The following is a 27,537-nucleotide window of genomic DNA, read 5'->3' on the forward strand; positions in this document are numbered from 1 at the left end:
TGACTATGGACACATTTATCTGACTTCTTTAATCAAGAAAGAGGCTCAATGCCTAGAGTGAGGAGGACACTCTTGGTTTGGGCATGCTCCAATTCCATCGGGTATGCTTATTTCTTAAGTCACTGGGAAGCCTGCCAATTTTGAATGAGGCTTGGAGCAGAAACTGGCTCTGCAACCATTCCAGGCCGCTGTGAGAGGTGCTCTCTGCTTGGAAAATGTGACCCAGTGGTACAAGCATGCTCAGAGTGTCATAGCAGATAAAGGTGTTGTGTGGACTCTTGGACAGGTTCCTAGAGGTGAGGATCACAGTGTGAACCTTTAGGATGTTAGAGAAAGCCATGCTATTCTCTGTAGATAACTATTCTCCTTTTGAGAAACAGCTTTTGGATTGGTGCTGGTTCCAGTTTGGGCCAACAAGTTACTATGTAATCTGAGCTACATCATGAGGTAGGCATTATCTAACCCCCTGAGCCAGGCGTTATCTAACCCACTGAGTTGGGTATGCATAGCAGCACTCTTTTATCCACTGGGAATGGTGTATCGGTGTGTACAAGATTGGGCTCAAGCAGGTCCCGAGGGAGTGGCAAGTTGCACAACCAAGTGGCTCAGACCTTCATGGTTTCCGTTCCTGCCACCCCACTTCAGCCTGCACCTGTGACCTCATGGGAAGTTCTTTATGAAATCTGAGCATCACTTATAGAGTGCTGTACATAGTATGTTGGCAGCAGCCACAAGTAGACAGCCCTACCCACAGGGGTGGTCCTGAAGGAGAGTGGGGAAGAGAAATATCAGTAGATAAGGCTCTGAGAAGTACACCAGTCTGTCCACCTTATTAAGAATGATAGATGACTAGAAGTATGGATTGCACAGATTTTTAAGCAATAAGTCAACAATTTGGCCCACTGATCAGAGGCATAGAAGGAATAAGATTGGAAATTTGGTGACAGTGTTGTGAGAAAAGTGTATGTAACTAGATATCTCCAAACAAGCACACAGCACGTAGGAATGCACACTAATGAGAAACTCAGCAAATAACCTTAGTAACCCAGTGGACAACATGACTCCTGTGGGCATTGGTCAGCCTCTTTCTTCCTTGCCAATAGGCTCATGAACAAAGTGGCCATGAAAACAAAGATGGAAGGTCTACATGGTTACTAAGGCATAATCTAGCTACAGCTCTTCTGAGTGCCCAATTTTCTAACAGCAGAGTCCACCAAGGAGCCCCCAATATGGCAACACTGACCAGGGAGAGAGCCAGCCACCTGGTACCAGGTTGATTACATTGGATCAAGTTCATCATGAGAGGGGCAATGCTGTGTTCATATTGAAATCTGATACAAATTTGCTTTCCCTGACTACAGTATTTCTGCCAAAACCACCATCTGTAGACTTACTAAATAAATTTATTGTTGTCATATTCCTCACAGCAGTGCTACTGGCCAGGGAACTCATAGTTAATGACATGTGGCAGTGGGCTCATACTCATGTAATTCATTGGTCGTATCACGTTCTCCATTACCTTGTAGCATCTGGAGTAATAGAATGGTGGAATGGGATGCTGAGTACGTTTATGGTGCCAGCTGGGTGACATCGCTTAGTTGAGCTAGTGTAATTTCCTCCTGGGTGTGATTTTTTTGCTCTGAATCATCAACTAATAGCAATTTGCCAAATCACCCTCTTTGGTTCTGTGGCCAATGGTGTTTTTGTGAATATTGTAAAGAGGTCATAGTGGAAGCCCCTAGAACTCTCCCTTCCAATATGACTCTAATATATGGTGCTGTTGCTTCCATGATTAAGATTCATGGGTCTCAGAATTGTGTGTGGGTTGGAGGGGTGTTGATGGGAATAGATTCTCACTACTACCCTGGATATCCACTAGCAAAACATTTGCTTCCTGTCTCTGTAATTTTGGACTCTGCTAGTTTGGAAGTCATAGTTCCCAAGGGAGGAATGCTTCTAATAAACTGAAACCCAGGACTGCCACCTCATGTTGTTGAACCAGCTGGCACAAAATAAGTTACTGTACTGGCTGCAGTGATTGATCCTAACCATCAGGGGGAAATCGGGTTGCCATTACACAACAGATGGGGAGATCCTCTGTGGCATATCTGATTACTCTCTTGTTCTGTGGTAAAAGTTAATTAAAGACGACAACACCCAATATAGGTGGGGTTGGTAATGGCACAGAATGAAGGTATGGCAGCTATGAAAATGTGGCTCTCTGACCTTCTGCTGTAAGGAGCCACTGACCAGTGGCTCCACTGCTGCACTCTGATTCCACTGTGTTTGCGCTGCGTCTGTGCTTCTAGACTGAGTACAGCAGAGGCCTGCTGCCGGTCTTTCCCGGCTATGCGAGAATTTCCTGTGGCCGCTATGGCTGGAGGGCTGCTCCTCTGTAGCCAGTTGCTTCTCAAAGGTAACTGGAGTCTAAGGCCTTCCCTCCTTCCTGCTCTCCTGCATTATTATGCAGAGGATCTCCCAGCCTCTCCTCTCTTCCTTCCCTTTTTCTCTCACAGACATTTTAAACTATAATACATCTCTTACATGTCTAATCCTATTTGTGTGACAGTTTCTCAGAGGATCCAAAGTAACCCAAGTGATGCCAGGAGCCAGAAGTGGTCTGAGAATACAGGCAGTGGGATGGGGCTCTGCGATTTATTCACTGCCCACCCTGTGGGCAAAGAGGGTACCCTTCTGAGTGGCCTGTGTATGCAGGGTTATGGCTTAGGCCTAAGAAGGAGATAAGGGTGCCACCAAGGACAGCAAAATTGGCTGACAACTGTTAAGTGAAGCAGATGGTTTGAAAAGGAATGAGAAACTGAGGGCTTTAACAAGATTGAAGACTTTGGGCAAACTTACTGCCAGAAAAAGTGATGGGCAACACAGTAAATGAGAAATGCCTAAGCTGCAGGTGGTAGAAGAAGGAATAGAGAAGCTGATGGAATTGGGAATGCTGGAGCTGATAAATTATATGAAGTTAAAAAAATCCCAACAGAGCATTATGTCCCACAAGAGGACTCAAGGACACACCATTCATGGCACTATCAGGGACACACTTGTTGTCTGAGCAGCACCAGCATTGCTAAACACCTAATTGGTGCGTTTTCTCTATTGGCCAGGATTGATGGGAGGAAAGGTAGAGATAATAATGCAAGAACTACAGGCAGATGGAATGCTTAACTATGGGGCACCAAGTGACTACACAGAACTGCCCATTATGGAGAGTCCACTGACCCAACAGCAGTCCATTCAGGACTGAGTCCGAGCAGGTCCTGAGGGCCCAAGTAGGCTACATTCGCTGACAGACCAAACTCCCAAATTACCCACAACAATCATACCATTTCCCTTCCCCAAGCTCACATGAGGAAAAATCCCAAGCTTGATTTATGCATTCTGTCAGTGGGGGAAGCCAAAATTTGATAGTGACTGCCCTATTCTAGAGGGAGATCTGAAAAACAGTGGAGAAGGGAGAATATGTATAATTCTTTGACAGAGGCCAATGATGTGGCTGCAGCCAGGGGCCTGGAAGGAAAGACCGAAAGACTGGAGACAAGGAGGTCTGAGGCAGAGGCCTGTGGATGGACACATGGGCATGAGTGCAAAGTGTGAAGACTTTTCAATCACATAGTTAACACTCAGCAGAAAACATGTACCTTAAAAGAGGCTCTGAACAACCAAGTAGGTAACTTTTTCCAGGTGATTGGCATTGGCCATCTTTCATCATCAGCTCCACCAGAACCCCACATAGACATATGGAGGGAGCGGCCAGGATAGAGCGATGGAGTGACATATGCACCCAAAAGCATGGACATCTGCTTTCCCAGGCTTGTCTAGCTACCACCACCTCTGAATGTCTAACCTATCTGGAACAGAGGCTAACACTGGGTCCTGATCTAGCACTGTTCCCCAGGGACACCAATCATCCACTCAGTAGCAAATTAGTGCCATCTGGCCCCTGTTCACTGGTTCATCTTTACAGGGATGTATACATACTCATTGTGTGTGTGTACATACTATATCTGTGTACATATATCTCACCACCACCCAGGGGCTAATAGGAGGGCTGATGCCCACTCATGGAATCCTGCACAAAAGAACATATGACCAGGACTTAGACCACTTCTCAGCACAGGAGGTGCAGAAATGGACCAGATACCACCAAACGGGTCAGGAGTGCTGCCTGCTTTCATGCCTGGAGAGTAGATGAAGAGGCCAGCTCCTGCTGGGTCCATTCAAATCAGAGGTAGGTAGTTGTTTACCTGGAGTCGGGTGCACATAGCCAGAAAGGTTTTTTGCTGTTAGATCATCCTTTTCCTGTGCATTGGGTTTTCTTGGAGTGTTTATGGTCGGTGCCTGTTGGTGGGCCTGGGATTTATGGGAGGCAATAAGGAAACCATGGAACAGACTGGGGTGTCGTTCCTCAAATCCTGAAGTCCTTGGGCAGCCACCGCCTTCATTCCAACTTTCAGAGTTTTTTATGGTTGTTTGTTGTATTATGTTAAGGGTTTTTACTAGTAAGAGGGAGAACCCAGGAGAAATGGGGCTGGTCTATCTTGACAGAACCAGAAGTTTCCCATAATATAATTTTATTATCTTCTTAACACTGCAGAGTCTCCAGTGACAGCCCCTTTTCCATTCTATTGTGACTTCTCCTTTGACCTTGGCCTCCTGAGTAGCTGGGACCACAGGGGTGTACCACCTCACCCATCTTGGAATTTTGTTTCTTAATTTGCAACATATGGAGACATTTTATTTAGTGATAGTTTTTCTTGTTGAGTTAGGGTTTAATTGAATTGTCAGGATTTATAATTCATGTGATGTCAATGCTTTATAATGAAACTTTATAGCTCAGAGTAAAGTCATTGTTTGTAAATTTTCCACATGCTTGTATTTTGCAATTTTTTCATGAAGAATTATGCATCTGTTTCCTAGGTCAGCTTGGTTAATTCTGTTGTTCAGGTATTTATGTATTTTATGAACATTTTGTCTCCTGTTCATTCACTGCTACATATAAAAAATTACCCTGTAAATTATGGAATGCCTCCTTGCCTTATCAAAATCTAGTACTTATTTGTGCTTTTACCATTTTATAACGTTATTATTATTATTATTATTATTAGAGACAGAGTCTCGCTCTGTCACCTAGGCTGGAGTGCAATGGCAGGATCTTGGCTCACTGCAACCTCCGCCTCCCAGGTTTAAGCGATTCTTCTGCCCCAGCCTCCCAAGTAGCTGGGATTACAGGCACCTGCCATCATGCCCAGCTAATTTTTGTATTTTTATAGAGACAGGACTTCACCATGTTGGCCAGGCTGGTCTTGAACTCCTGACGTCAGGTGATCCACCTGCCTCGGCCTCCCAAACTGCTGGGATTACAGGTGTGAGCCACCGTGCCCGGCCTATAACCTTATTCTTTAAAAATGCAGTTTAAATAAATATATTTTAATGAAACGAAAGCTGAAAAATTATCACCAGTAGAAATTCACTGAAAGAAATATTAAAGAGTAGTCTTCGGGCAGAGGGAAAAGGATTTACAATGAAAGGTGAAGGAAGCAATAAAAAACAAGAAAATGGCAAATGTGGGGTTGTGGCTAAATGAGTAATGACAGAAGAAGAAGAAGGAGGAGGAGGAGAAGAGGAAGAAGGAAGAAGAAGAAGAAGAAGAAGAAGAAGAAGAAGAAGAAGAAGAAGAAGAAGAAGAAGAAGAAGAAGAAGAAGAAGAAGAGGAGGAAGAAGAAGAAGAAAGGTTTTCATATGTAAAACACACAGAATTAAGATATAGCAAAACAGTAGACACGGTGAGGGAATAGTTAATGCATTGTCTATAAAAATGATAAAAGCACCAATAAGTATTAGGTCTTAATAAGTCACAGCTGTATACTATATAGGGCATTAATTATATGTATGGAATTCTAAGTTGGCAGTTCCTTTCATTCAGCATATTAAAGATGTTTAACTGCCTTCAGAATTCCTTTTCTTATCCAAAGATAAGAATATTAAACATGCATCAGACATTCACAATTGTCATAATTCTTTTTTACATGGAATCTGTTTCCTCTGGCTGCCTTTATGATTGTCATTTTTTCTTCCTTTCACTGTAGCACTGCTAGTTGGGAATTCTTTGTTTTCTTGTCTGTCATCAACTTTAGAAGGCCATCAGCTATTTTCTTTCTAACCATTGTTTTTCTGTTCCATCCTATCCTTTTTCACTTCAACTTAGTATCTGCTACATTCTTTACCTCTTCTGCATTTTCTATCTGTACTTCTTTTCATTTGATCTGTCTTCAGATTCACTCTTTTCTCTTAAGTTGTTTCTAATCTGTTAAATCCAGTCAACTAAGTCTTTAATTTCAGTTATTACATTTTGCAGTTCAAAAAACCTTTTTTTGGTTCTTTTCAATTTTGCTAGGTCAGTTTAGGTTTCTAATCCTCTGCTGAAATTTCCAATTTTGTCCTATAGTCTTTGAATATAGATTTATTTTATATCTGGGTCTGATTATTCCATCATTAGGAGACTGTGATAATGAACCTATTGTTGTTTCTGCTCCATTGTATTTGTGTAGCCTCAGATCAGCTCTGCACCTTGAATGCAGCCCAGTGGGGCTACAAACACATATAGGGAGGTTACCCACCTTTGTATACCCAGATTCTAAATTTTACTCCATTTTTTCCATGAAATGTCAAAAAGTGCTATTCAGCTTCTCAGCATGCTATTCCAATAGGAAATGTACTCAGGGAAAAATGCTCAGAATGCCAGACTAAACTCTAATTTGGGCTTTTCCAGCCGTTGGTCTGGTAGGTTTTCCTAAGTATTTAGTTCTCCACTGGCTTCAGGAAAAACTGTCTATTCTGCCCAGCTTTTCCAGTTGCCCTTGGCAGAAGGATTGTTCTAAATTGCCTAATCTTCCAGTTCTGGAATGGGAAGTTTGTAGCCTTAAGAAAAAATACTTTTTGGTTTTAATTAGTTTTTAAAAAGCCTTTCTCCAAGCCAGCACAGAGGAGCCTCTAGAGTGCTTCCATTAAAAAAAGAAATCTGAATCTAAGATATTTACTTACTGTTAGTCCATATTTCTCTATATGTGGTTTCATAATCATTACATTTACTTTTAGAAATGACAAAGCAGAAATGTATTATCACAGTCAATTCCGTGGGATATTATATTATAGATGCTACTTCAGGGTACAGCAGTGTCCATCTTTCATTTAAATAAGAGAAATTAAAGTTACATATTTGAGTGAGCCTCAAGGATTATATTTTAAATAACTCAAAATATTTAAAGCATTTTAAGTATTTTTAATGACATACATACATTTTATTTATCTTGCTTAATCTACTTTCAAAAGCTAAAATATTTCAAAGGATTATCTTAAATGTGACTCTACCTGGAAGTGCAAAACCCAGTTTAATAAATACTTTATTTTATAAATCATGTCAATACACATACCCATCCAACAATACATACAAATTAGGCCTAATTATTTAAATTCAGCTCCACATAAAATTAAGGTATTACAAAACATTTTTCTGGTAAATATATATATAAATGGGATAAAAACTAAGATATAAATTATATATGTTAAATTTAAACATGAGGATAAAATATTTTTCAAATGAGCGCTAAATTAAATTATTCATTTATTAGAATCTTCAAAATGTTCAGTAGTCTCATATTCCAATGTATTATGTTATAAACACTTTAAATAGATCTTGTGCTTTATAAATGTTTATCTGTTCTAGGCTACGTGTTTTACAAATATTCACTCATTTAACCCTCTTAGTGGTTGATACCACTCTCCCCATGTTACTGATGAGCAATCTGAGTTACAAAGAGGTAGGTAACGTGTACCTGATAAATAACCAGTAAGTGGTAGAACTGGGATTAGAATCAGACCTCCAAAGGCCAAAGTGTTTACTGCCAAGTTACATTAAAGCAAATAAATTGCAAACGTTTATTGAGAATACTTATGATATAAATGTTAAAAGGATGCTCTGGCCTTTGTTTCTAGAGACTGTGTTTCTATAGCTATGGAGTAAGGCTCAGGCCAGGGATGGCAACAACTCACCTATGCCTTTTAACTCCTATCATCTCTGCTGGAAACCAGACCCATCCTCCAGCCAGCATGTTCTCACCCTGGTTTCCTGAAAGCATCATGGGCATTCCCTTTTGATCAGTTTGCTCTCCTCTTTTCCCCTCACTTGAGTTCCCTTTGGTATCTTCAACACTAAGCACAGTGTTCTCCATCTGTCAGATATGCAGGAAAAGTGGTGACTGATGATTTATTAGTGGTTACAGTTGTTAGGTACAATTGATGTTGTTTAATAAATTTGTACAGGACATGAACACTTACTGGAAAACTTTCACCAAATAATTTATAAAAACATATGATTGTTCTCAGTCTATAGAAACTGTCTGAAATTCATAAATGTAATAAGTACAACATTTTAGTACATTTCCCCTATAACAGTCTATTAGAAATGAAGACAAAAAGCTATAATTTTACATTCATCAGGTACCTCGTAAAGCATCACGCAGGCTTGGTAAATGATGTTATTTAAAATGGCTTTTTTTTTAAGTTTTCAAATACTGAGTTTATGGAACAAGTATTTAAAATTATTTTAAACATTAATTCAAATTATAAATAGTAAATAACGCAAACACATATGTGTTTTATTCATGCTATATTTATAGCTATGTGCAAATAGTTGTGAACTTTATGTAGCTGTATTGACATTGACAAATGAGAATAGCAAACTCGGCCAAGTAGAGTCTCTCTCTGTTCCACTACATCCTTCACTGCTTAGGTACAACTTTCTGTGACTTAAGTCTGACTTAAAAGGAATTTCTGGCCAACAATGCAGTGCTTCTCTTGTCTTTTGTTTGTTTTGTCTTGTTTTAATCAGACCCTTGCTTATATTTATATCCACCTTTCCTATCCCAGCGAATTGAGAGAGTAACTGTTTAACCATTTGTATAGATGCATGCATGTATAGAAAGATGAGCTTCCAGCTGGGAAATTTACATCATTCTGAGGAATAAATTTAAAGGAAAATTATCTCATCCAAATACCACTTTTATTATTTTCCTTTATTCCTTAAGAAAAGGATTCATCGTGTATTAAAATGTTTGAGTTTTTTAGGCATACTTCTTAATATTCTAAATGTTTCAGACAAACCTCTGTTTTGCTCTATATTTCTCTGAATTTCAACATTTCCATTTTGCTTCCATATCCAAATTAATGTCTCCTTTTATTTTCCCTCCTGGTTATTATATAACATAATTTGTCCTCGGAAGTGTAGGTATGCTGTTTATTGTACCAAAAAAACCACGATTATGTATATGTTAAAGACATTTACTTTCTTGGCTTCAATAGAAGGCACAATTTTGAATCTCACTTCAGTGTTATTTGTAACAAATATTTTAAGGTATCAGTTGGCCATAATTAATCTAAAACCTACAAAAACATATATAGAACATAATGATTTTCATATCAAGCTTCTTTATTGAACTGATGCCTATTTTAAAATGAAAATCTTTTTCTTGAGAGAAAACAGTCAGAGCGGGTGGGAGCAGTAGATAGACCTGGCCGGTGGCAGCTGAGCCCCCAGGGATGAGTGGCACTACCTCTGTCCACCCACAACCTTCACCATTGCTGTTATTGTTTGGAGTGGGGACAATCTTTGTTTTTGTTTTAAGAAAGAGCATATACTTTGAAACTATAGATTTAACATTATGTAACATGGGTAGATTACTTTTATAATTAATCTATATTAAATTAAATTGGGGTTTGTGAGGATTTTTTATTTAATCTTCACAATAAACCAGGGTATACTGCAGAGTGTAACTAGCCCAAGCAGGCACTTAGTTTTTTGTGTCATTGGAACATACAATAGTAACTTCATAATTTTATCACTAGCTACTGTGTATCAGAAAATGGCAAAACTTTGCTTAAAAGTATAAATTGTAATACTGATGTAAGTTTATGACTTTAATGCAAAAGTTCAAAATGGCATGTGATGCCATTGCTTTTTTTATTAGTTTAAGGATATCTGCTGGTGTCCTTGACTCAGAGCTTCATGGGTCCAAAGACCATATATGACTCTATCACCCAGGCCTAAATTGCATTTGACAAATAGAATGCAATGAATAAATCAATTCAGTAAGACTCACAGCCGCTCCCCAGGGAAGAATATTTGGAAGCAGGTAGAGCTATCCATTCCAGTCCTGACTGTGCCCCATGTAGGATAGCTTTGGAACCAGACAGATTTGGCCTCAGTTCCATCACTGATTTTTTTTTTTTTTTTTTTTTTTTGAGACAGAGTCTTGCTCTGTCACCCAGGCTGGAGTGCAATGACACGATCTCGGCTCATGCAACCTCCACCTCCTGGGTTTAAGGGATTCTCCCACCTCAGCCTCCCGAGTAGATTACAGGCATGCGCCACCATGCCCAGCTAATTTTTTTGTATTTTTAGTAGAGATGGGGTTTCACATGTTGGTCAGGCTGGCCTCAAACTCCTGATCCACCTGCCTCAGCCTCCCAAAGTGCTGGGATTATAGGCGTGAGCCACCACGCCCAGCCCATCACTGAAATTTGGATAAGTTACCCACCATATGTTGACTTCCTCATCAACACAGCAGAGTTGATAAAATGAATAAATCAGATAAAAGAATTTGAAATTTGAAATTGTACTGTTTGCCATATAATCATCACCTGATAAATGGCAGTTTACTTCTCTTGGCTCCAGGAAAACTGGGTCACAATATTTGGTTATATTTTGTAAATTTCAATGTGAGAATCATACCTGAACAACCTGATGCTTCAATACTATTTTTAAAAAGAGATCTCTAGATTTAGGAATCAAAATATAGCATAAGCATTTAGACTAGGGAGGCTACAACATTTTTGTGAGGAGCTACTATTTACTTTGACAAGTATCAAGACTGACATTCTAGAATTAGGGATCGGTGTTGCTATTCATTATCTTATTTATGGGGAGTGGGGTAAAGACCATTTTGGAAATTTCTGTCTAATTTCTAGAGGTCCCTGACCTAAACACAAATGATAAGACTTCAAATCATGGGCTCTGATATAAAGCAGATTTGGATTCTTAACTCAGCCTCTCATTCACTAGACTGAATCTTAAGGCAGTTTTTAAATTTCCCTGAGCCTATATTTACTTTTCTGCAACAAAGGGGATAGCATTACCCACAGTTTGGGAGAGCTGTGAGGTTAAATGTGATAATAAGTGAAGGAAACCTAGCATAACTTTTGGCCGATGATATACATTCACCAATTGCTTAAGAATGGCTTTTCAAAACTATGAAACTACTTGGTAATATAAAGAACATTAAGAGTTTCATAGGTTTATATTACTTACTGGATACTTTTCACTTTTTTCCATTATAAGAATTATATGCTTAGGAAAAGAATAAACCCTGAAGTCTAATAGAAATGAAAATAGAATTGTATTTATTTGACAATGTAAATATAAAAGTAAAGGGAATGGAAAAATGAAATCTTTCCATAAAATGTGTTTGGAAACAGTTCTTTCTAAAACATAAATTACAGAAATTCAAATAATGGAAAATATTAATCATTAAATAAAATAATGATCATTAAATATTAATCATCTAAATGCACTTTAATGTATATGTTGGTCTTAATATAATTAGATACCAAATAAAATTGACAACTATTTCTACTTACTGAAAATTGAATTAAAAACTAAAGTCGCAATATTTGCAATTGTGTTTAGTCATCAGGCTGTATTCATAATATACTAAATTGACTTTAGGTACATACTTTGATTGCTTTTGATAATTCTGTGCCTATATAATAGGTCAGCCAGAGGCTTTATGTGCTTTTCTGAACTTTAAAGGAAAGAGTTAAACAGTATGCGTGTCTTAAATCATAAACTGCTCATGGGCCAAGCACTGAGAGCACATTTTCATTTAAGTTTCCTAATTCTATTGAAACTTTGGCTGAATACTTTTCAGGGTGATTGTCAGTGTCACTTAATATGCAATAGGATTTATTCATTTAAAAATTAGGCATTGGATTTAGTTTCTAAATTTTTGTGTTAAGACTAGAATAGCAGGTGCTTTGCAAAATTTAAAGTGAAATTTGACACTACAGTAAAATTTCGACAACCATCACTTTTAAATAGTTATCATTCAGGTTATGGAAGCTACTATATTTCTGTACAAATGACTCAGCTCATTATTGTATCAGTTCACTAGATACCTACTGAGGTGTTTAATTATGTTACCCGTAGAAAGATTAAAACACGCAGAGATGATCAATATCACAAATGAAAGTCGAAGAAAATTGTTTTCCAAAAATTAGAAATAAGAAAGTAAATAAATATCAAAACTGTAAACTTGACTTCCTTTATCATAAAGGGCCAGTGTCTCTTCAATACAATCAACTTTCTTCAGCATCAAAAATTTCATACTAAAAGCAATTTTTTTCTGACTTGCACCAGAAATGGCCGATAGCTGTCAGAGTTCATCCTAAAACTACCATGGGGCATTTGGGGTATTTGGTGTGTCTCCAGGTTCTGTGACTTAGATATTTGATACTTGCAAGTTGACAGAGAAATCAAAAGACAACTGGGCTGACAAACAGTAATGGGAGCTTTTAGTTGCTCTTTAATACATACATTGTCCTTAAACAAGAATAGCAAATAACTCTGAACTAATAGATTGAATACAATTCAACAAGCCTTTAACATATAGATATTGGGTGATGTTTTGGGAATTGAGTATCTCACAGCCCAAACTAAAGGGATTTGTAAATAATAGAAGGAGCAGGCATAAAATTAACTATTATGCAAACTATGGTATGATTCCTAAATGATATGTTAAAATAAGAAAGCAAATTAGTACTATTACTGGGACATAGAGTGACAATTCTTCCAATAAGAACTACAGAAGCCTTCTTACCAGCAATGGCACTTGAATTGGACATTGAAAATGGCTAATATCTCAACATGCTGCAAAGGACACTCAGGGCAGGATCTGAGATAGTAGAGACCATGTTTAGAGTATAGTCCGTGGTATCCAGGGCCCAGAAGTCTCACCAGCCGCAGGGGCCTGGGTCATGGTGTGGTCCATGATCTAATTGTGAAGGCATCAGTCTTCCATGTTGTGGAGTTTGGATGTTATTTTGTGTGTGATTGGAATCCTCAAAATAAAGAATTCAGTTGAAAACTGGATCTACATTTAGAAAACTAAAATAATAGACTGAAGAGGTTGGTGTGAAGTGAGGATATGACATAAGTAGGCTGTTTAATCTGTGCTACGGAGCAATGAGAACCCGATCTTTGGAAGTTGCAGCTGGCAAGTGAAAAATGTGTACTGTAAAAATGCACTTATTCCTGAATAAGTAAATTGTTCTCTCTTAATCTAATTCTTCAGGATAGTTACTGACTGTATCAACCATCAGATGCTACTAGTGAGGAAAATATAGTAGGTAAGTAGGTTCAGTAAGAAAGTTACAAATTACGTTGGCCAAAGAAGCATGTGTGTTTTTACCAGTGGTGCTTATTTGTACATCTGATACTCTTCTTTGCTTATTACATTATGTTGGGGAAAAATATGATATTAAAAATAACAATGAAAATAGGATTGATCTCTTGCCCATTGAAGCAAATTTAGCAAATTGTTAATATTTTTTAAATCATAGTTTATGTCTATAATTTTGTTTTCTACATGTTTAAATAGTCCACATTTAAAATAATGGATTTAGTTTCCAACAATTCTTGTTTGAAACAGTGTATATTTGAAAGTTTCAGATAATGTATACATTTAAAAACCCATTTCACTGCTTAAAATAAAAACAAAAATTAAACATCCGAATTTTATGATGTTTTAGGACTTGTAACCTTATATAAATGCAACATTTATGTTGGAGAAGTAGGGAGGAAAGTTTATTAAACATATTATTGATGTTACAAACTTAAAACTGTAGGAGAATTCTTCTCAGCATGTTTCACTGCACAAAGCAGGTGATGAAATTCTAAGTATCAAAAGATTAAAAGTATTATAATCAAACCTAAATTAGTTTCAAGGCTTACAGACCCCTTGATGTCAAGGATACTGTGCCTCTCCATCTGCACTAGCTGCAACATTATAGCAGGACTTGCCCGGACTGGAGTGCATCTAATACTTGTTGCATGCAGGGATGAAGTACAAGTTTTTGAAATGACTTTTCTCAAGACTTCTGGGAAATGTCAATAAAAAATATTGTTAATCCACCCAACAAGTAAGTATCCTATCACTGAAAGAATGAATTTAACTTGAAAACCTCTAAGACATCAGATAATTGCCAGAACCATTCTATTGCTTACATAAGTAGCTTTATGCTTTCAGATCTAAATATGGGTTGAAAATTTGAAATAAATTCATTAATACATTTGTAAGCACGATTTAGTTTATTAACTTGAACAAATCATTTAACAATTATTAGGTACTTATAGAGCAGCCCTATTTGAATTTTAATGATTATGGCTTTTCCGGAACTTCTATACTTGAATTCTGAGGCCCGCTTTTCTGTGCTATCTCCAAACCATATCATTTTGAAATTGAGTAACTTATACTTTCCTTTTTTATTGGGTAGTTATTCAGGTTATTTATTGAATAGAACAGTTTGTTGTTGATAATCTCAGCAAAGAGTTCTCTGACAACAGAGGGGAGGAAAACAGAATGTCAATCTGAGATAGCTATATATTTGTGAAAGTCTAACTGCAAGAAGAAGTTCATCTTGGACAAAAATGCAAATAATGCCGTTATTATTAATGAGTATATGCAGTGTCATAAATCCATGTTCTTCCATGTGTTTGGTTTATGCATTATTTCTATGAAGAGAGAGGAATGAGGGGGTTGAAATCAGAGATGGGGTGTGAGTTACTTTGGTGTAATAACAGCCACTGAGCTTTAGCTCTTAGGAGTGTGTGCTGGTGACCCTGCAGGTCAAACTAAGTTTAGAGCAAGTGAGTCAGTTAATTTCCCAAGATGATACTGGGTTCATTCTCTCTATATGCAACAAAATACTAGGTTTTCTGAAATTCTTACAGCATTGAAAACACCATTGCAATTATTTCAGAGCTCATCATCCATTCTGGTTGGAATTATTATTAATGGAAACAGGAAGACTTTGAGCTGCATGGACTGAGTCTCTAACTGCATCATGCCTGATGGAGAGAGAAGAGGTTACTAATGGCCCACCTACCCATGGGGGCTAGGGCCATTTATTAGCAAAATGACAACTTTAAATAACTGTGTCTCAAACAATCCATCCTTGAATAAAGGAGGGATGGCCAATGTCTACCAGTCTTTAATACAAAGGTTAAATTTTGGAAAGCTGATTACACCTGAGAGCAATTAGCTAATAATTCCCCTGAGTATTTTCATGAAATCTATGTACCGGTAGTCCCTTTGGCTCAAGGTGTTCTTTATGAACAAGATAAAAATTAAATGACTATATGTAATGTTTTGATGACTCAGTCAGTGGCATCTTTATACTTACTAAGGTCCACAATAGTTTAATTTTTCAATTATGATAGATGTATCCATTTTTCTTGAATGTTATTCAGTCTTTAATGATTGAATTATTTTTTATATAATGATTTTTTCATGTTTTCCATCTTCTAATTAGGAAGGCTTTCTAATCTCCATTTGCTGGTCTCTAGTTTGGCTCCTAATACAATACATTATGATTTCATATACTTCTTATGCCAGGGACCAAAAGTCCAAGAAGGCAAGAAATCAAGCCTTATTCCCTTGTTGTAAATGCTTTGTACTTAATAGGTTCTTGATGCAAAATTTTAGAATAAACAAAAATATGAAAAATACCTTTAGAGGCTTCAAATGATGATTACATATATTTTAATCCTTTAAAGACATAAATAGTGATTACAGTTTTGCTTTTTTTATCCTACACCTATTAAGACTCCAATTACCTCTTTCATCAACACACAGCATGCTGATATGATTGATAAAGGTAGAACTATTTTTTATTATGCATTGATTAGATTAGCAGGACTTTGCAGTGGTTTTTTATGTTCTCTGTTCAAATGAAGAGAAAAGAAATTGGTTTGGAATTATAACTAGGAAAGTTGTGGAGTACACTTGGTCTTCAGCTTTGTTTTAACAGAATAACTGCTTTCTCACTCTGCTTGTGAAGGGTGGCTAATTCAAGGTTATCAGTCAAGATTTTACTGTGTAGTTTATGGAGGATAGATGTCTCAAGTCTGATGACAAATATGATTCCACTGAACTGACAGCTGAGATATCTGTAGCACATTTAGATTTCGGGTATATAAACTTGTTTGGGAGTTTGATTTTCCTTAACTATCCTAGGAGAATCGAAGGACTCCTCCGCTATTTTGTTGTCTGCTTCAGCTTGATGGAACAGTAATGCAAATTTTCCAGCCTACTTTATTCCTCAGTTTAGGGAATGAATTTAAGTTATGCTTAGAAGAGAAAATAATGTAAATAAGAATGAAATATATGTATGTGCTTACCTATGGTCTACAATACAGGAGCTTAGGGGAAAGAACTGAGAAAGTGTGAGTTAGTGATCTTTACACCTGCATTTCACAAGTGACTGAGAATGAAGCAGATAAAAACAATATATTATTATAAAAAGGAAATATATTTATGTGAAGTAGACATCAACATTAGAGATATGTCTGTAATTAAATAGAATTTAAACAGGGTTTCAGTGGAAATTGGTCCTAATATCTTACGATCCATTCATGGGTGACTCTGCCCTGTGAAAATGTGCAGGGGAAACATTCCCGGGTGATGGAATCACAACTGAAAAAGATATGCAGGTACACAGTGAGGACGGTTGACAACACAGCATTTTTAATCTGCATCTATAGAAAACACTTATATAAGCTCTCTAATGGAGGGATTATAGAAATACATTTAATATATAATACTGTACTTTTGTGTACTTACTGTGAAAATAGCACATTTATTTAGAGAGGGATTTTATGCCCAAAGTTCTTGTTGATGTTTTGAAATATATCCATTTCCTTCTGTTGTAGTAACTGTTATCAAGAAAAGGAAAAGTACCAACAATTTTCCAGTATTCCTCATCAAAAGTGTTCTCCTTTGACTGATATTTCTCAGAGTCATCTAGAATGTTCACATCAGTAAAATGTTCTAGAAAAAGTCAGAGTTTGTGTTCTGGGAAGCGTCTACATTTGCCTGCATTCATGTCTCGTGCACATGGCCTGCCGCTCGATTCTCCATGTGCCTTCCTCATAAGTACAGTGGCATATGGTGCACTCATCAGTCTTCACTTCTCTGCCAGCAGGGATCACCGCAGTTTCTGCAAAGCAGTTTGGACCTGAAATGCAGAAAAACGTTTTATACTATATGTGTGCATAAATATATAATATATATAATTAGGTATTAAGCATTACAGTGTATATATGTGTGTGTGTGTGTGTGTGTGTGTGTATTTGTTTGTTTTTGAGACAGAGTCTTGCTGTATCACCCAGGCTGGAGTGCAGTGGCATGATCTCACCTCACTGCAACTTCTGCCTCCCGGATTCAGGCAATTCTCCCGTCTCAGCCTGTCAAGTAGCTAGGATTACAGGGGCATGTCACTATACCCAGCTAGTTTTTGTATTTTTGGTAGAAATGGGGTTTAACAATGTTGGCCAGGCTGGTCTTGAACTCCTGACCTCAAGTGATCCACCCACCTCGGCTTCCCAAAGTGCTCAGATTACAGGCATGAGCCACTGCACCTGGCCAATGGTACATATTTTATTCAGTTTCTTTATGAAGGACAGTGGCAAAGTTATAATTTCAGTAATATGAAATACTCTACTTTTGTTCTGAAATGAAACCAATGCCATTTAATTTTTTTTCTTTTTTTTTTTTTGAGACAGAGTCTTCCTCTTTCGCCAGGCTGGAGTGCAGTGGCACAATCTCGGCTCACTGCAACCTCCGCCTCCTGGGTTCAAGCGATTCTCCTGCCACAGCCTCCAGAGTAGCTGGGACTATAGGGGCGTGCCACCACACCCAGCTAATTTTTGTATTTTTAGTAGAGATTGGGTTTCACCATGTTGGCCAGGATGGTCTCAATCTCTTGACCTCGTGATCTGCCCGCCTTGGCCTCCCAAAGTGCTGGGATTACAGGTGTAAGCCACCACGCCCAGCCCATTTAAAATTTTTATGAGACAACACTGTGACTTTCATTAACAACTATTCCATTTTGGGGCTAAAATATGCAACCATTTGGTTTAATTAATTCTAAATACTCACAGAAAAAGCATAACTGAGACCTTCAAAGAACCAGTCTTCTTCAGGACACTTTTGGCAGAGATACCTTAAAACAAGCAAACTGCTTGAAGTGACATAAATTCAGTGTACCTTCCAGGCCTCCTAGGGCAGCTTTTCAAACTTTCCCATACATTACAATGGCCTGGAGGGCTGTTGAAAACACTGTTTGCAGAGTTTGTGACTCACTAGGTTTGGGTTGGGGCCTGAGAATTTGCTTTGATAAGTTCTCAGGTGATGTGGATGCTGTTTGTTTGGGAACACACTTTGAGAAGCACCATCTTAGTGTGTTGCAGGAGTCTATCTTTCACAATCTTCCATGAGAATTGAGGATCTCTGTAATTCTCAATCAATTCTATATCAGCTATAATATATCAGCCAACAAATGTGTCACATCTGCACTTTATGTTAAGATCAAGGACATGGAGAGATGAGTATCAGAAAGAGTTCCAATGTTAGTTAAAACACATTTTTTTTAAAGATTAATGGCTTTGTGTTATGGTTAATACCTGTAGATCTCATTCAGCTATGAGCAACTGCTCTACCTCTATACCTCCCTCCAAAATTCAAACACTGGTAATTACTGCATCCTAAATAAAGGCCCTCAACTTTTATCTTCAACAGTTTGCAAAATTCTCATTCTCCTCCCTTCTTTGCTTCTAATATCTTTGATAATGTGCTCGCAACCAAAATATGTTTAGTTATAGTGTGAAGTCATCAAAGAGATGAAAAAGGTCCATCTGCAAAATTTAAAAAAATAAATCCAGCAAACTCCAGAATAACAGTTGGCCTTTTAATAATTCTAAGTACAATAGCTCATGTTCTGTGGTGGTGGTTTTCGAGTTCACCCAGGAGGTGGAGGGCCCCCGCTTCTGGATGCCCAGCTCTGCACATGGCTCCCTGCTTGCATGTGCCCCCTTCTCGCTCCCTGAACTCTGTTTTCTTTTTTGTTTGTTTTGTGTTTGAGACAGTGTATTGCTCTGTCACCCAGGATGGGGTGCAGTGGCATGATCATGGCTCACTGTAGCTGCTTCAACCTCCTGGGCTCAAGGGACCCTCCCATCTTAGCCTCCTGAGTAGCTCCAATCAGAGGAGCACACCACCACACCTGACTAACTTAAAAAAAAAAAAACATTTTTGGAGATATGAGGTCTTTCTATGTTGCCCAGGCTGGTCTCAAACTCCTGGGCTCAAGAGATCCTCCCACCTTGACCTCCCAAAGTGCTGGGATTACGGGAATGAGTTGCCACACCCAGCCCTGGACTTTCTTTTCTTCTTGTCCCATGTTCAGAGACTGCCCTAAGGTTCTGCCCTTGAACTCTTTCAGAGAACCCAACAATCATTCATCTGGCAATGACTCCCAAATTTTAGTTCCAATTGTACTTTCTCGCTTGAGCTCCAGTCTTGTGTTTCCGGGGGCCAGTATCTGCATTACCTGAAAACATCAGATTTATTATGTCTGAGCCCAGTGTCACATATCCATTAGCTTTGGTGAATTGCGAGACTTTAAATTCAAGACCCCTCCCCACCCAGTGGCCCCAAAAGGATATTCTAGTCCTCTGTGCACTCCACCACACCCCACACAACTGGCCTCCACAGTTTGCTGCCTCCCTTGCTCTGCAGTGCATTTTCCTTAGTCCATAAGGCCAACAGTGCCACAGTGACCATTCGGATGGTGCCTATGTTTAAAAGTTTCCCTAATTAGTCACATTTGGCTCGAGCTCTCTTTGGCATGCCTTCTTTTCTGTATCATCTTTTTTTGCAGAGGTAAATTTGAAAATACAATCTGCTTTTATTTCACTCTAATATCTGTCAGTGTGCTTTGCACAGAGAAGCCACACCATAACTGCCCAGAAGACCTGTATCCTTAGATACAGATACTGACAGGTATCATTTCCAGACAAATCTGGATTAAAAATCTGGCACTTAATAGTTATGTGATCTTGGACTGATTAAATTAATTATTGTGTGCCTTAATGGGAATAATAAGACCTCACAGGGCCTCATGTGGGCTAAACTGGATAATTATATTTCATCTATCCTGTTGTTCTACAAATGCTAGCAAAAGTCTTTACCTGAATTAATCTTTCTGTGTCAGGGCAATAGTCACTTGTAATGAGTTTTTATCATTCTAAGGTTAACTCTTCATTTTGCATTTTACTGTAGAATATAAAATTTTTATTTTTCAGTCTTTTGCAACACATTGAAGTCTTTATTCTTTTTGATGTTCAAATCGTCCAAAATTTGGCTAATGGGAGATCTGGACTTCAAGCTAGCTCTCATGTCTTTTTGACACACTCCTTTAATCACTAAAAGCTTCTTTCATTTCTAAACTAAGAAGATATCTTCAGCTGATCTTGCCTATATCTGTAATTAACCTTCTCTCTTCCTTTTGGTGGAGAATATATTTAGAACAAAGACCTGGCTATCACATGTAGTATACTGACTGGGGTGGCACTTCTAGGCCTTCTTGGTGGGCACAGATAGGAACACATAAAAACACACATACACACACATTTTTAAAAATTATAAATTCATAATATTAATTATAATTCAAAAATTTTGCTCTTAGATTTGTGTATGTGTAGCTTTTCTCATACAATGAAACACTTTAAATTTAACATATTTACTTATTTTGCTTATCCTATTGTATTTAGATTTTAATTATATGTCTCATTTTACACTAAGACCTGTAAACCAAAAATAAACTTCTAAGTCCCTCACCAATTGAATGGACCCCTCCTTGTGGACAAGGGCATTCCAAAGTTAACCTGCAAACCTGTCTCAGGTCATGATGAATTGTAGGCTTTGGACATGCCTCATTAAAACCTCCTCCTTTTGGAATTCAGGCACAGCTGACCAGCTTTAGCATTAAAATAGAGATCTTAAAACTGACAAAACAGACTTTTTGTAGCAATAAGACACCAAATTCCAGCCTGACTCTAGTATTGGCATCACATGACAGACAGTGGTCCCCGAAAGAAATAGATGTATTTTGTTCCAAAATACATTTCTTTGACATATTTTGAAATGGCCCTGCGAGGCTGTCTTTTGTGGGGAAAATTTGCATTCCGTAGAGAATCCCCTTCCCTTTCCAGGTCTTTTCCCTCATCCAGGAGACAATTAATGAAGAGTCTGGCACCTTTATAGGTCTGATAAGAGCTCTGAAGCCTGCTACTGGAGGCTTCATCCGCATGACAAAACCATGGTCTCCACAACCCCTTATCTTACCACAGACATTCCTTTCTATTGATTCTAGGTTTTTATATAATAGCTCTTTAAAGAAATTGTCAGTCAGAACATCTTTGAATACACCTATGACCAGGAAGTGGCCCCCATCTCCACCCTCAGTTTTGAGTTGTCCCGCCTTTCAGGACCAAACCAATATATACATTACATGTATTGATTGATGTCTTATGTTACCCTAAACTGTATAAAGCCAAGCTGTGTCCCAATCACCTTGGGCACACATTCTCAGACTCTCCTGGGACTGTGTCATGGGCCATGGTTACTCATATTTGGCTCAGAATAAATCTCTTTAAATATTTTACAGAGTTTGACTTTTGTTGTTGACAGACTCTTTTTTATTAAAATCCTTAATATACTCTCCTATTTTTATCCTATTGTTATGTAATTTAAAAATTACAATGCAAATGTCATTCCTAGTAATTAATATATATTTTGCACTTCTCATAGTCAGCATATTTTGCTCAAAAGTCACTTATCTCTTCTCTGTGTGGTTGTATTACCACTGGCATACAGAGTTAGGTTTATCTGTTCCCATTTATCCTCTCCACTTCATTCCTACTCTGTTACCTCCCACCTCCAGCCATTATGTCAATCATTTTCAGTGATTTCTAATTTATCTTTCGAGTGTAATTTTTTTTAAGAATAAGCAAATTATTTCCTCATTTTTCTTTCACAAAAGGTAACATACTTCTTAATGCTGTGTACTTTGCTTTTTTTCACCTAAAAACATGTCCCAGCTTATCACTCCACATCCATACACAGACCCAGCACTTGTTCTTTATGGCTCCATTGTGTGCCTTCACCATTGTTTATTCAACAGGGACTCTATTGATGGGTCACTTGAAACTTGTCCCCCAGCATTTAGGAAACATATAAATGCTTAGCACATTTTTTTTTTATCATCTGCTTCAGGCAAGAAAGAGATATAAAAATTGCTGGAATTTATTAGTAAAGCCTATATTCATGAGGAAAAACAAAAAGCCAATGAAAACATCAAATGTTAAAATGATTTAAAACACATAATCCTAGAGGCAGAAAACAACAATTTACAAGCTGTTTCACATAAGAAAGTTGGTTTTATACACTTTCAAATAAGTTATATAGAGATTTATCTCTTTATCATTGCTAAATGACTAATGAGAAGAAACATTGATTCTGGGTTTCCCTTGCTTGAGTCACAACATCCAGACTAAACTTGGGGTGAAGGCGACACAGCATTTTGGACTTCAGATGTTTGTCCCCCACTGCTGTGATTAAAAGAAAATAATAATTCTTCTTGGTAAGAATTTTATGATAGTATGATTTATTAAATTTTTGACAGTTGGCTGGGTGCGGTGGCTCATGCCTGTAATCCCAGCACTTTGTGAGGTCAAGGTGGGTGGATCACAAGGTCAGGAGATCAAGACCATCCTGGCTAACATGGCGAAACCCCGTCTCTAGTAAAAATACAAAAAATTAGCTGGGCGTGGTGGCGGGTACCTGTAGTCCCAGCTACTTGGGAGGCTGAGGCAGGAGAATGGCATGAACCCGGGAGGCAGAGCTTGCGGTGAGCTGAGATTGCCGCCACTGCACTCCAGCCTGGGCGACAGAGCAAGACTCCATCTCAAAAAAAAAAAAAATTTTTTTTGACAGTTAATATTTACTATATTCTTTAGCTCTTTGTTCTTTTTTGAATTTTTTGTCCTTATTATTATTTTAACTAGTTACTCTGTTACTAGAAAGGGGTCCTGATCCACACCCCAAGTGAGGGTTCTTGGATTTCATGCAAGAAAGAATTTGGGGCGAGTCCATAGAGTAAAGTGAAAGTAAGTTTATTAAGAAAGTGAAGGAATAAAGAATGGCTACTCCATAGACAAAGCAGCCCTGAGGGCTGCTGGCTGCCCATTTTTATGGTTATTTCTTGATTATATGCTAAACAAGGAGTCAATTATTTATGAGTTTTCTGGGAAAGGGTGGGCAATTCCCAGAACTGAGGGTTCCTCCCCTTTTAAGACCATATAAGGTAAGTTCCTGATGTTGCCATGGCATTTGTAAACTGTCATGGTGCTGGTGGGAGTGTAGCAGTGAGAATGACTAGAGGTCACTCTCACGGCCATCTTGGTTTTGGTGGGTTTTAGCCAGCTTCTTTACTGCAGCCTGTTTTATCAGCAAGGGCTTTATGACCTGTTTCTTGAGCCGACCTGTTTCTTGTGCCAACATCCTATCTCATTGTGACTTAGAATGCCTTAACCATCTGGGAATGCAGCCCAGTAGGTCTCAGCCTCATTTTACCCAGCCCCTATTCAAGATGGAGTGGCTCTGGTTCAAACACCTCTGACATCTCCATTAGACAGTAATTTTATCATTGTAGAGTTTTCTGTTGTATTGTAGTTTACAAACACACAAAGTACGATGCACACAAATAAATAAAACTCTTTTTTAAATGACAGAAATCAAGGTTTACCTCACATTAAAATATACTATCAATGAAATTAATTCCAAGAGGGAATGTAAACTTGCTTAAAATGTGAAAAACGAATATTTACCAGAATTTGCTTCCTTTTTGTTTATTTAGTCCCTGATGACTTTGAAGAACTATTGTACTTGTTCTTTCACAGCATGAATAAAAGCAGTGGCACTGCTGTAGCAGTGGCTGCTGTGGTGGAGATAGCTGAGTGATGAATGGTCCCTTTCCATAGCTATCATTTACTCTCATGATAAGTACTGTCTTTTACCCCTTTTTCTAATACATCATAGAACTGCCCATGTTGAATACACTGCTTCTGTCTTAACACAGTACAATTGAGGTGATGGAAGGTTAATTTATGTTTCAAATAAGCTATATAAATGTGGACCCTTAAAAATTCCTAAAATAAGCTTTCTTCATCTTCAGTGATTTTTAGCTTAAGGAGGGGATTATTCAGATAACAATTAGAATTAATATATGCTGGCCTGGCACGATGGCTCACACCTGTAATCCTAGCACTTTGGGAGGCTGAGGCGGGTAGATTATGAGGTCAGGAGTTCAAGACCAGCCTGGCCAAGATGGTGAAACCCCATCTCTACTAAAAATACAAAAATTAGCCAGGTGTGGTGGCAGGTGCTTATAATCCAAGCTACTTGGGAGGCTGAGGCAGGAGAATTGCTTGATCCCAGGGAGTGGAGGTTGCAGTGAGCCGAGATCGCACCACTGCACTCCAACCTGGGTGACAGAGTGATACTCTATCTCAAAAAAAAAAAAATTAATATATGCTATGTTGCTATTTTTTCCTGCTTCAAATATTTAGTTATGATGTAAAGTTACTGCTCTTGTAATAGGTAAGTTCTTTTTGAATCAAAACCACGTAAAAGTGGTAAGTTATAAAAATTTAATCAAAGTATAAATTTCGATTTTTACAACAGATTTTAATTACTGAAATTTTTTAAAGGCTTCCTCCTATAAGCAGTATTCCTAATAAATTAATCAAATTGTGAGATTCTTTCAACCAAGTCCCTCTAAACATGTGTATCTACACGCATGTGCATTTATTTTCTTTTTAAAAACACACTACTTTTTAAAAATTTGTTTTATTTTGAAATCAAACCTGGAAGTTGCAAAGGGAGTAGGAGGTCCTATGCACCCTTCACTCAGTTTTCCCAAAGTTACAGCTTACATGATTATAGAATAATACAGGAGTGAAGGTGAAATCACTTAGGCAGATAGTGAGGGTATGGGAGTCCTCGGTAAAGCTTTTCTTTTAATGAAAAGCAGCCTCAAATCATTTTCTAACAAAGAGCAGCCTGCAAAGTCGAGCTGCAGACACAGACAAGCTGGGAGCTTGCAAGAGTGAATGCCAGCAGGAACTACTGACTAGACATGTTCAAGATGGTGGCTCCATCTTCCCTTCTCTGCCAGCCAAGTGTATAGTAAGGAGCAGAAAAGATGGCAGCTGCCAAGGGGAGAGTTCATTTACAAAATAAGATTAGTGTGGGGTGACCAGCCTTCCCCCATGTTATGTAAATGTCAGGTCTGATCCAACCAATCTGTGAGCCCTATGTAAACCAGACACTGCCTCCTCAAGGCGGAATATAAAATCCAGCGCATCTGCCACCAGCCAGTCTTTCCTCTGGGAAGTCCCTTCTCTCTTACTAGAGAGAGAGCTGTTCTTTCTGTTTCTTCTGCCTATTAAACCTCCACTCCTAAACTCTTTGTGTGTGTCCCTGTCCTAAATTTTCCTGGAGCAAGACCACAAACCCTGGGTAGACGCTTCAATAATATGTGTATATACATCTATGTTATTTGATTGCATATACAACTTTGTGTAATCACCACCCAATCAAGACACAGAATTGTTCCATCACCACAAAGACCTCCCTCTGCCACCCTATATAGTCACGCCGCACCTTCTCTTGCCCCACCATCTTTAACCCATCAGGGCTGATAATATTCTCCATAGCTACTGTTTTATTATTAAAAGAATACTATATAAGTGGAATCATATAGTATCAAAGTGGGCTTTGGGATTGGCTTTTAAAACTCATCATAAAGTCTTTGAGATCTATCCAAGTTGTGGTGAGTATCAATAGTTCATTCCTTTGAACAGGTAAATTGTATTCCATGGTATGGATGTACCACAGTTTAATAATTTAACAACTGAGTGGCATTTTGTTTTTTTCCAGTTTTGAGCTATTATAAATAAAGCTGAATATTTTCTGTGAACATAGTCTTTCTCCTAAGTGAAAGCACAGGAGAAATACAACTACCACAATTGCTGGACTGTGTGGTAGCTGTGTATTTAGTTTTATAAGAAACTGACAAACTGTTTTCCAGAATGTCTATAAAATTTACAGTCAAACCACGAATCCAGTTTACTCACATCTTTACCAGCATTTGATCTCGTCACAAGTTTTTGTTTTAGCCATTATGTTGATGTATAGTGATATCTTAAGTTTTAATTTGTATTTCCCTAGTGGCAGGTGATGATCATCTTTTCATGTGTTTATTTGCCATTTTATATCCTCATCTGTGAAAGGACTCTTCATGTATTTTGCCTATTTTCTAACTGAATTGTTTGGTGTTTTTACTGTTGAATGTTGTGTTCTTTATATGTCCCAGGTACTGTTCCTTTATCAGATATGTGGTTTACAAATATTTTATCTGAGCTTGTAGCTTTCTATCATCTTAAAGGGGTCTTTGATAAAAGAAAAAATTTATATTTCAAAAAAAATTTTTATAATTTCAATGCGGTCAAATGCATCAATTTTCTATCTTACGGATCATGCTTTTGATGTCCTAACAACTCATCAAGAAGCCCTATGTCCTAAAGTTTTTCTCTCGTTATTTTATAAGAATGTTATATTTTTATGGTTTACATTTAAGTCTATGATCCATTCTGAGATAATTTTTCATAGGGTGTGAGGTTTGGGTTTGAGATTCATTTTTTTTTTTTTTTGGCTATGGATATCCAATTGTTACAGTGTCATTTGTTAAAACAAACAAACAAACAAACCAAAAAACTACCTTTTCATTGAGTTACCTTTGCACCTTTGTCAAAAATAAATTTGCTGTACTGTTATGGGTCTGTTTCTGTGTTCTGCTGTTCCACTGATCTATGTGTCTGTCCTCTTCACAATACAATAGATTTTAAATGGGGTGGAATGATTCTTCCCTCTTTATTCTATTCCAAAATTGTTTGTATATTTAGGACAACAGTTTTTTTACGTCTTTTGAAAATGTTTTCTTCCAGTCTGTGGTTTGCCTTTCATTCTTTTGACAACATCTTTCAGAGAGCAAAAATTTTTAATTTTAATGGAGGCCAGCCCATCAATTCTTTCTTTATTATTCGTGTTACTGATGTATCTAAAAATTCATCACCAAACTCAAAGCTATCTAGACTTTCTCTTATGTGATCTTCTACGAGTTTTATGGTTCTATGATTTACATGTAGGTATATAATCCATTTTAAGTTAATTTTTATGAAGGGTGTAAAGTCTGTCTTGATTTATTTTTTCACATGTGGATGCTCAGTTG

The 27,537-nt window shown here is 37.8% G+C and overlaps 1 protein-coding gene across 4 annotated transcripts in view; it reads right to left on the minus strand.

The window, feature by feature from the left end:
• VWC2 (von Willebrand factor C domain containing 2) overlaps positions 1-27,537 on the minus strand; it is a 164,357-nt gene that overhangs the window by 9,044 nt on the left and 127,776 nt on the right. For 2 of the 4 annotated variants that reach the window (XR_004026353.1, XR_004026352.1), the window contains exons 4-6: positions 16,968-17,361; positions 8,065-8,243; positions 7,057-7,196 (exon numbers count right to left, since the gene is read on the minus strand). Coding sequence is in view for 1 of the 4 variants with exons in the window: in XM_030795769.1 (XP_030651629.1) it covers positions 17,210-17,361 (152 nt within the window). In the remaining 3 variants the exon portion in view is untranslated. Of the gene's footprint in view, positions 1-7,056; positions 7,197-8,064; positions 8,244-16,849; positions 17,362-27,537 lie in introns of those variants that run through there. The other 2 variants (XR_004026354.1, XM_030795769.1) reach the window with 2 other exon arrangements.

Source organism: Nomascus leucogenys, chromosome 17 (assembly GCF_006542625.1).
Source record: "Nomascus leucogenys isolate Asia chromosome 17, Asia_NLE_v1, whole genome shotgun sequence".
In the NCBI taxonomy this organism is placed as follows: Eukaryota; Metazoa; Chordata; class Mammalia; order Primates; family Hylobatidae; genus Nomascus; species Nomascus leucogenys.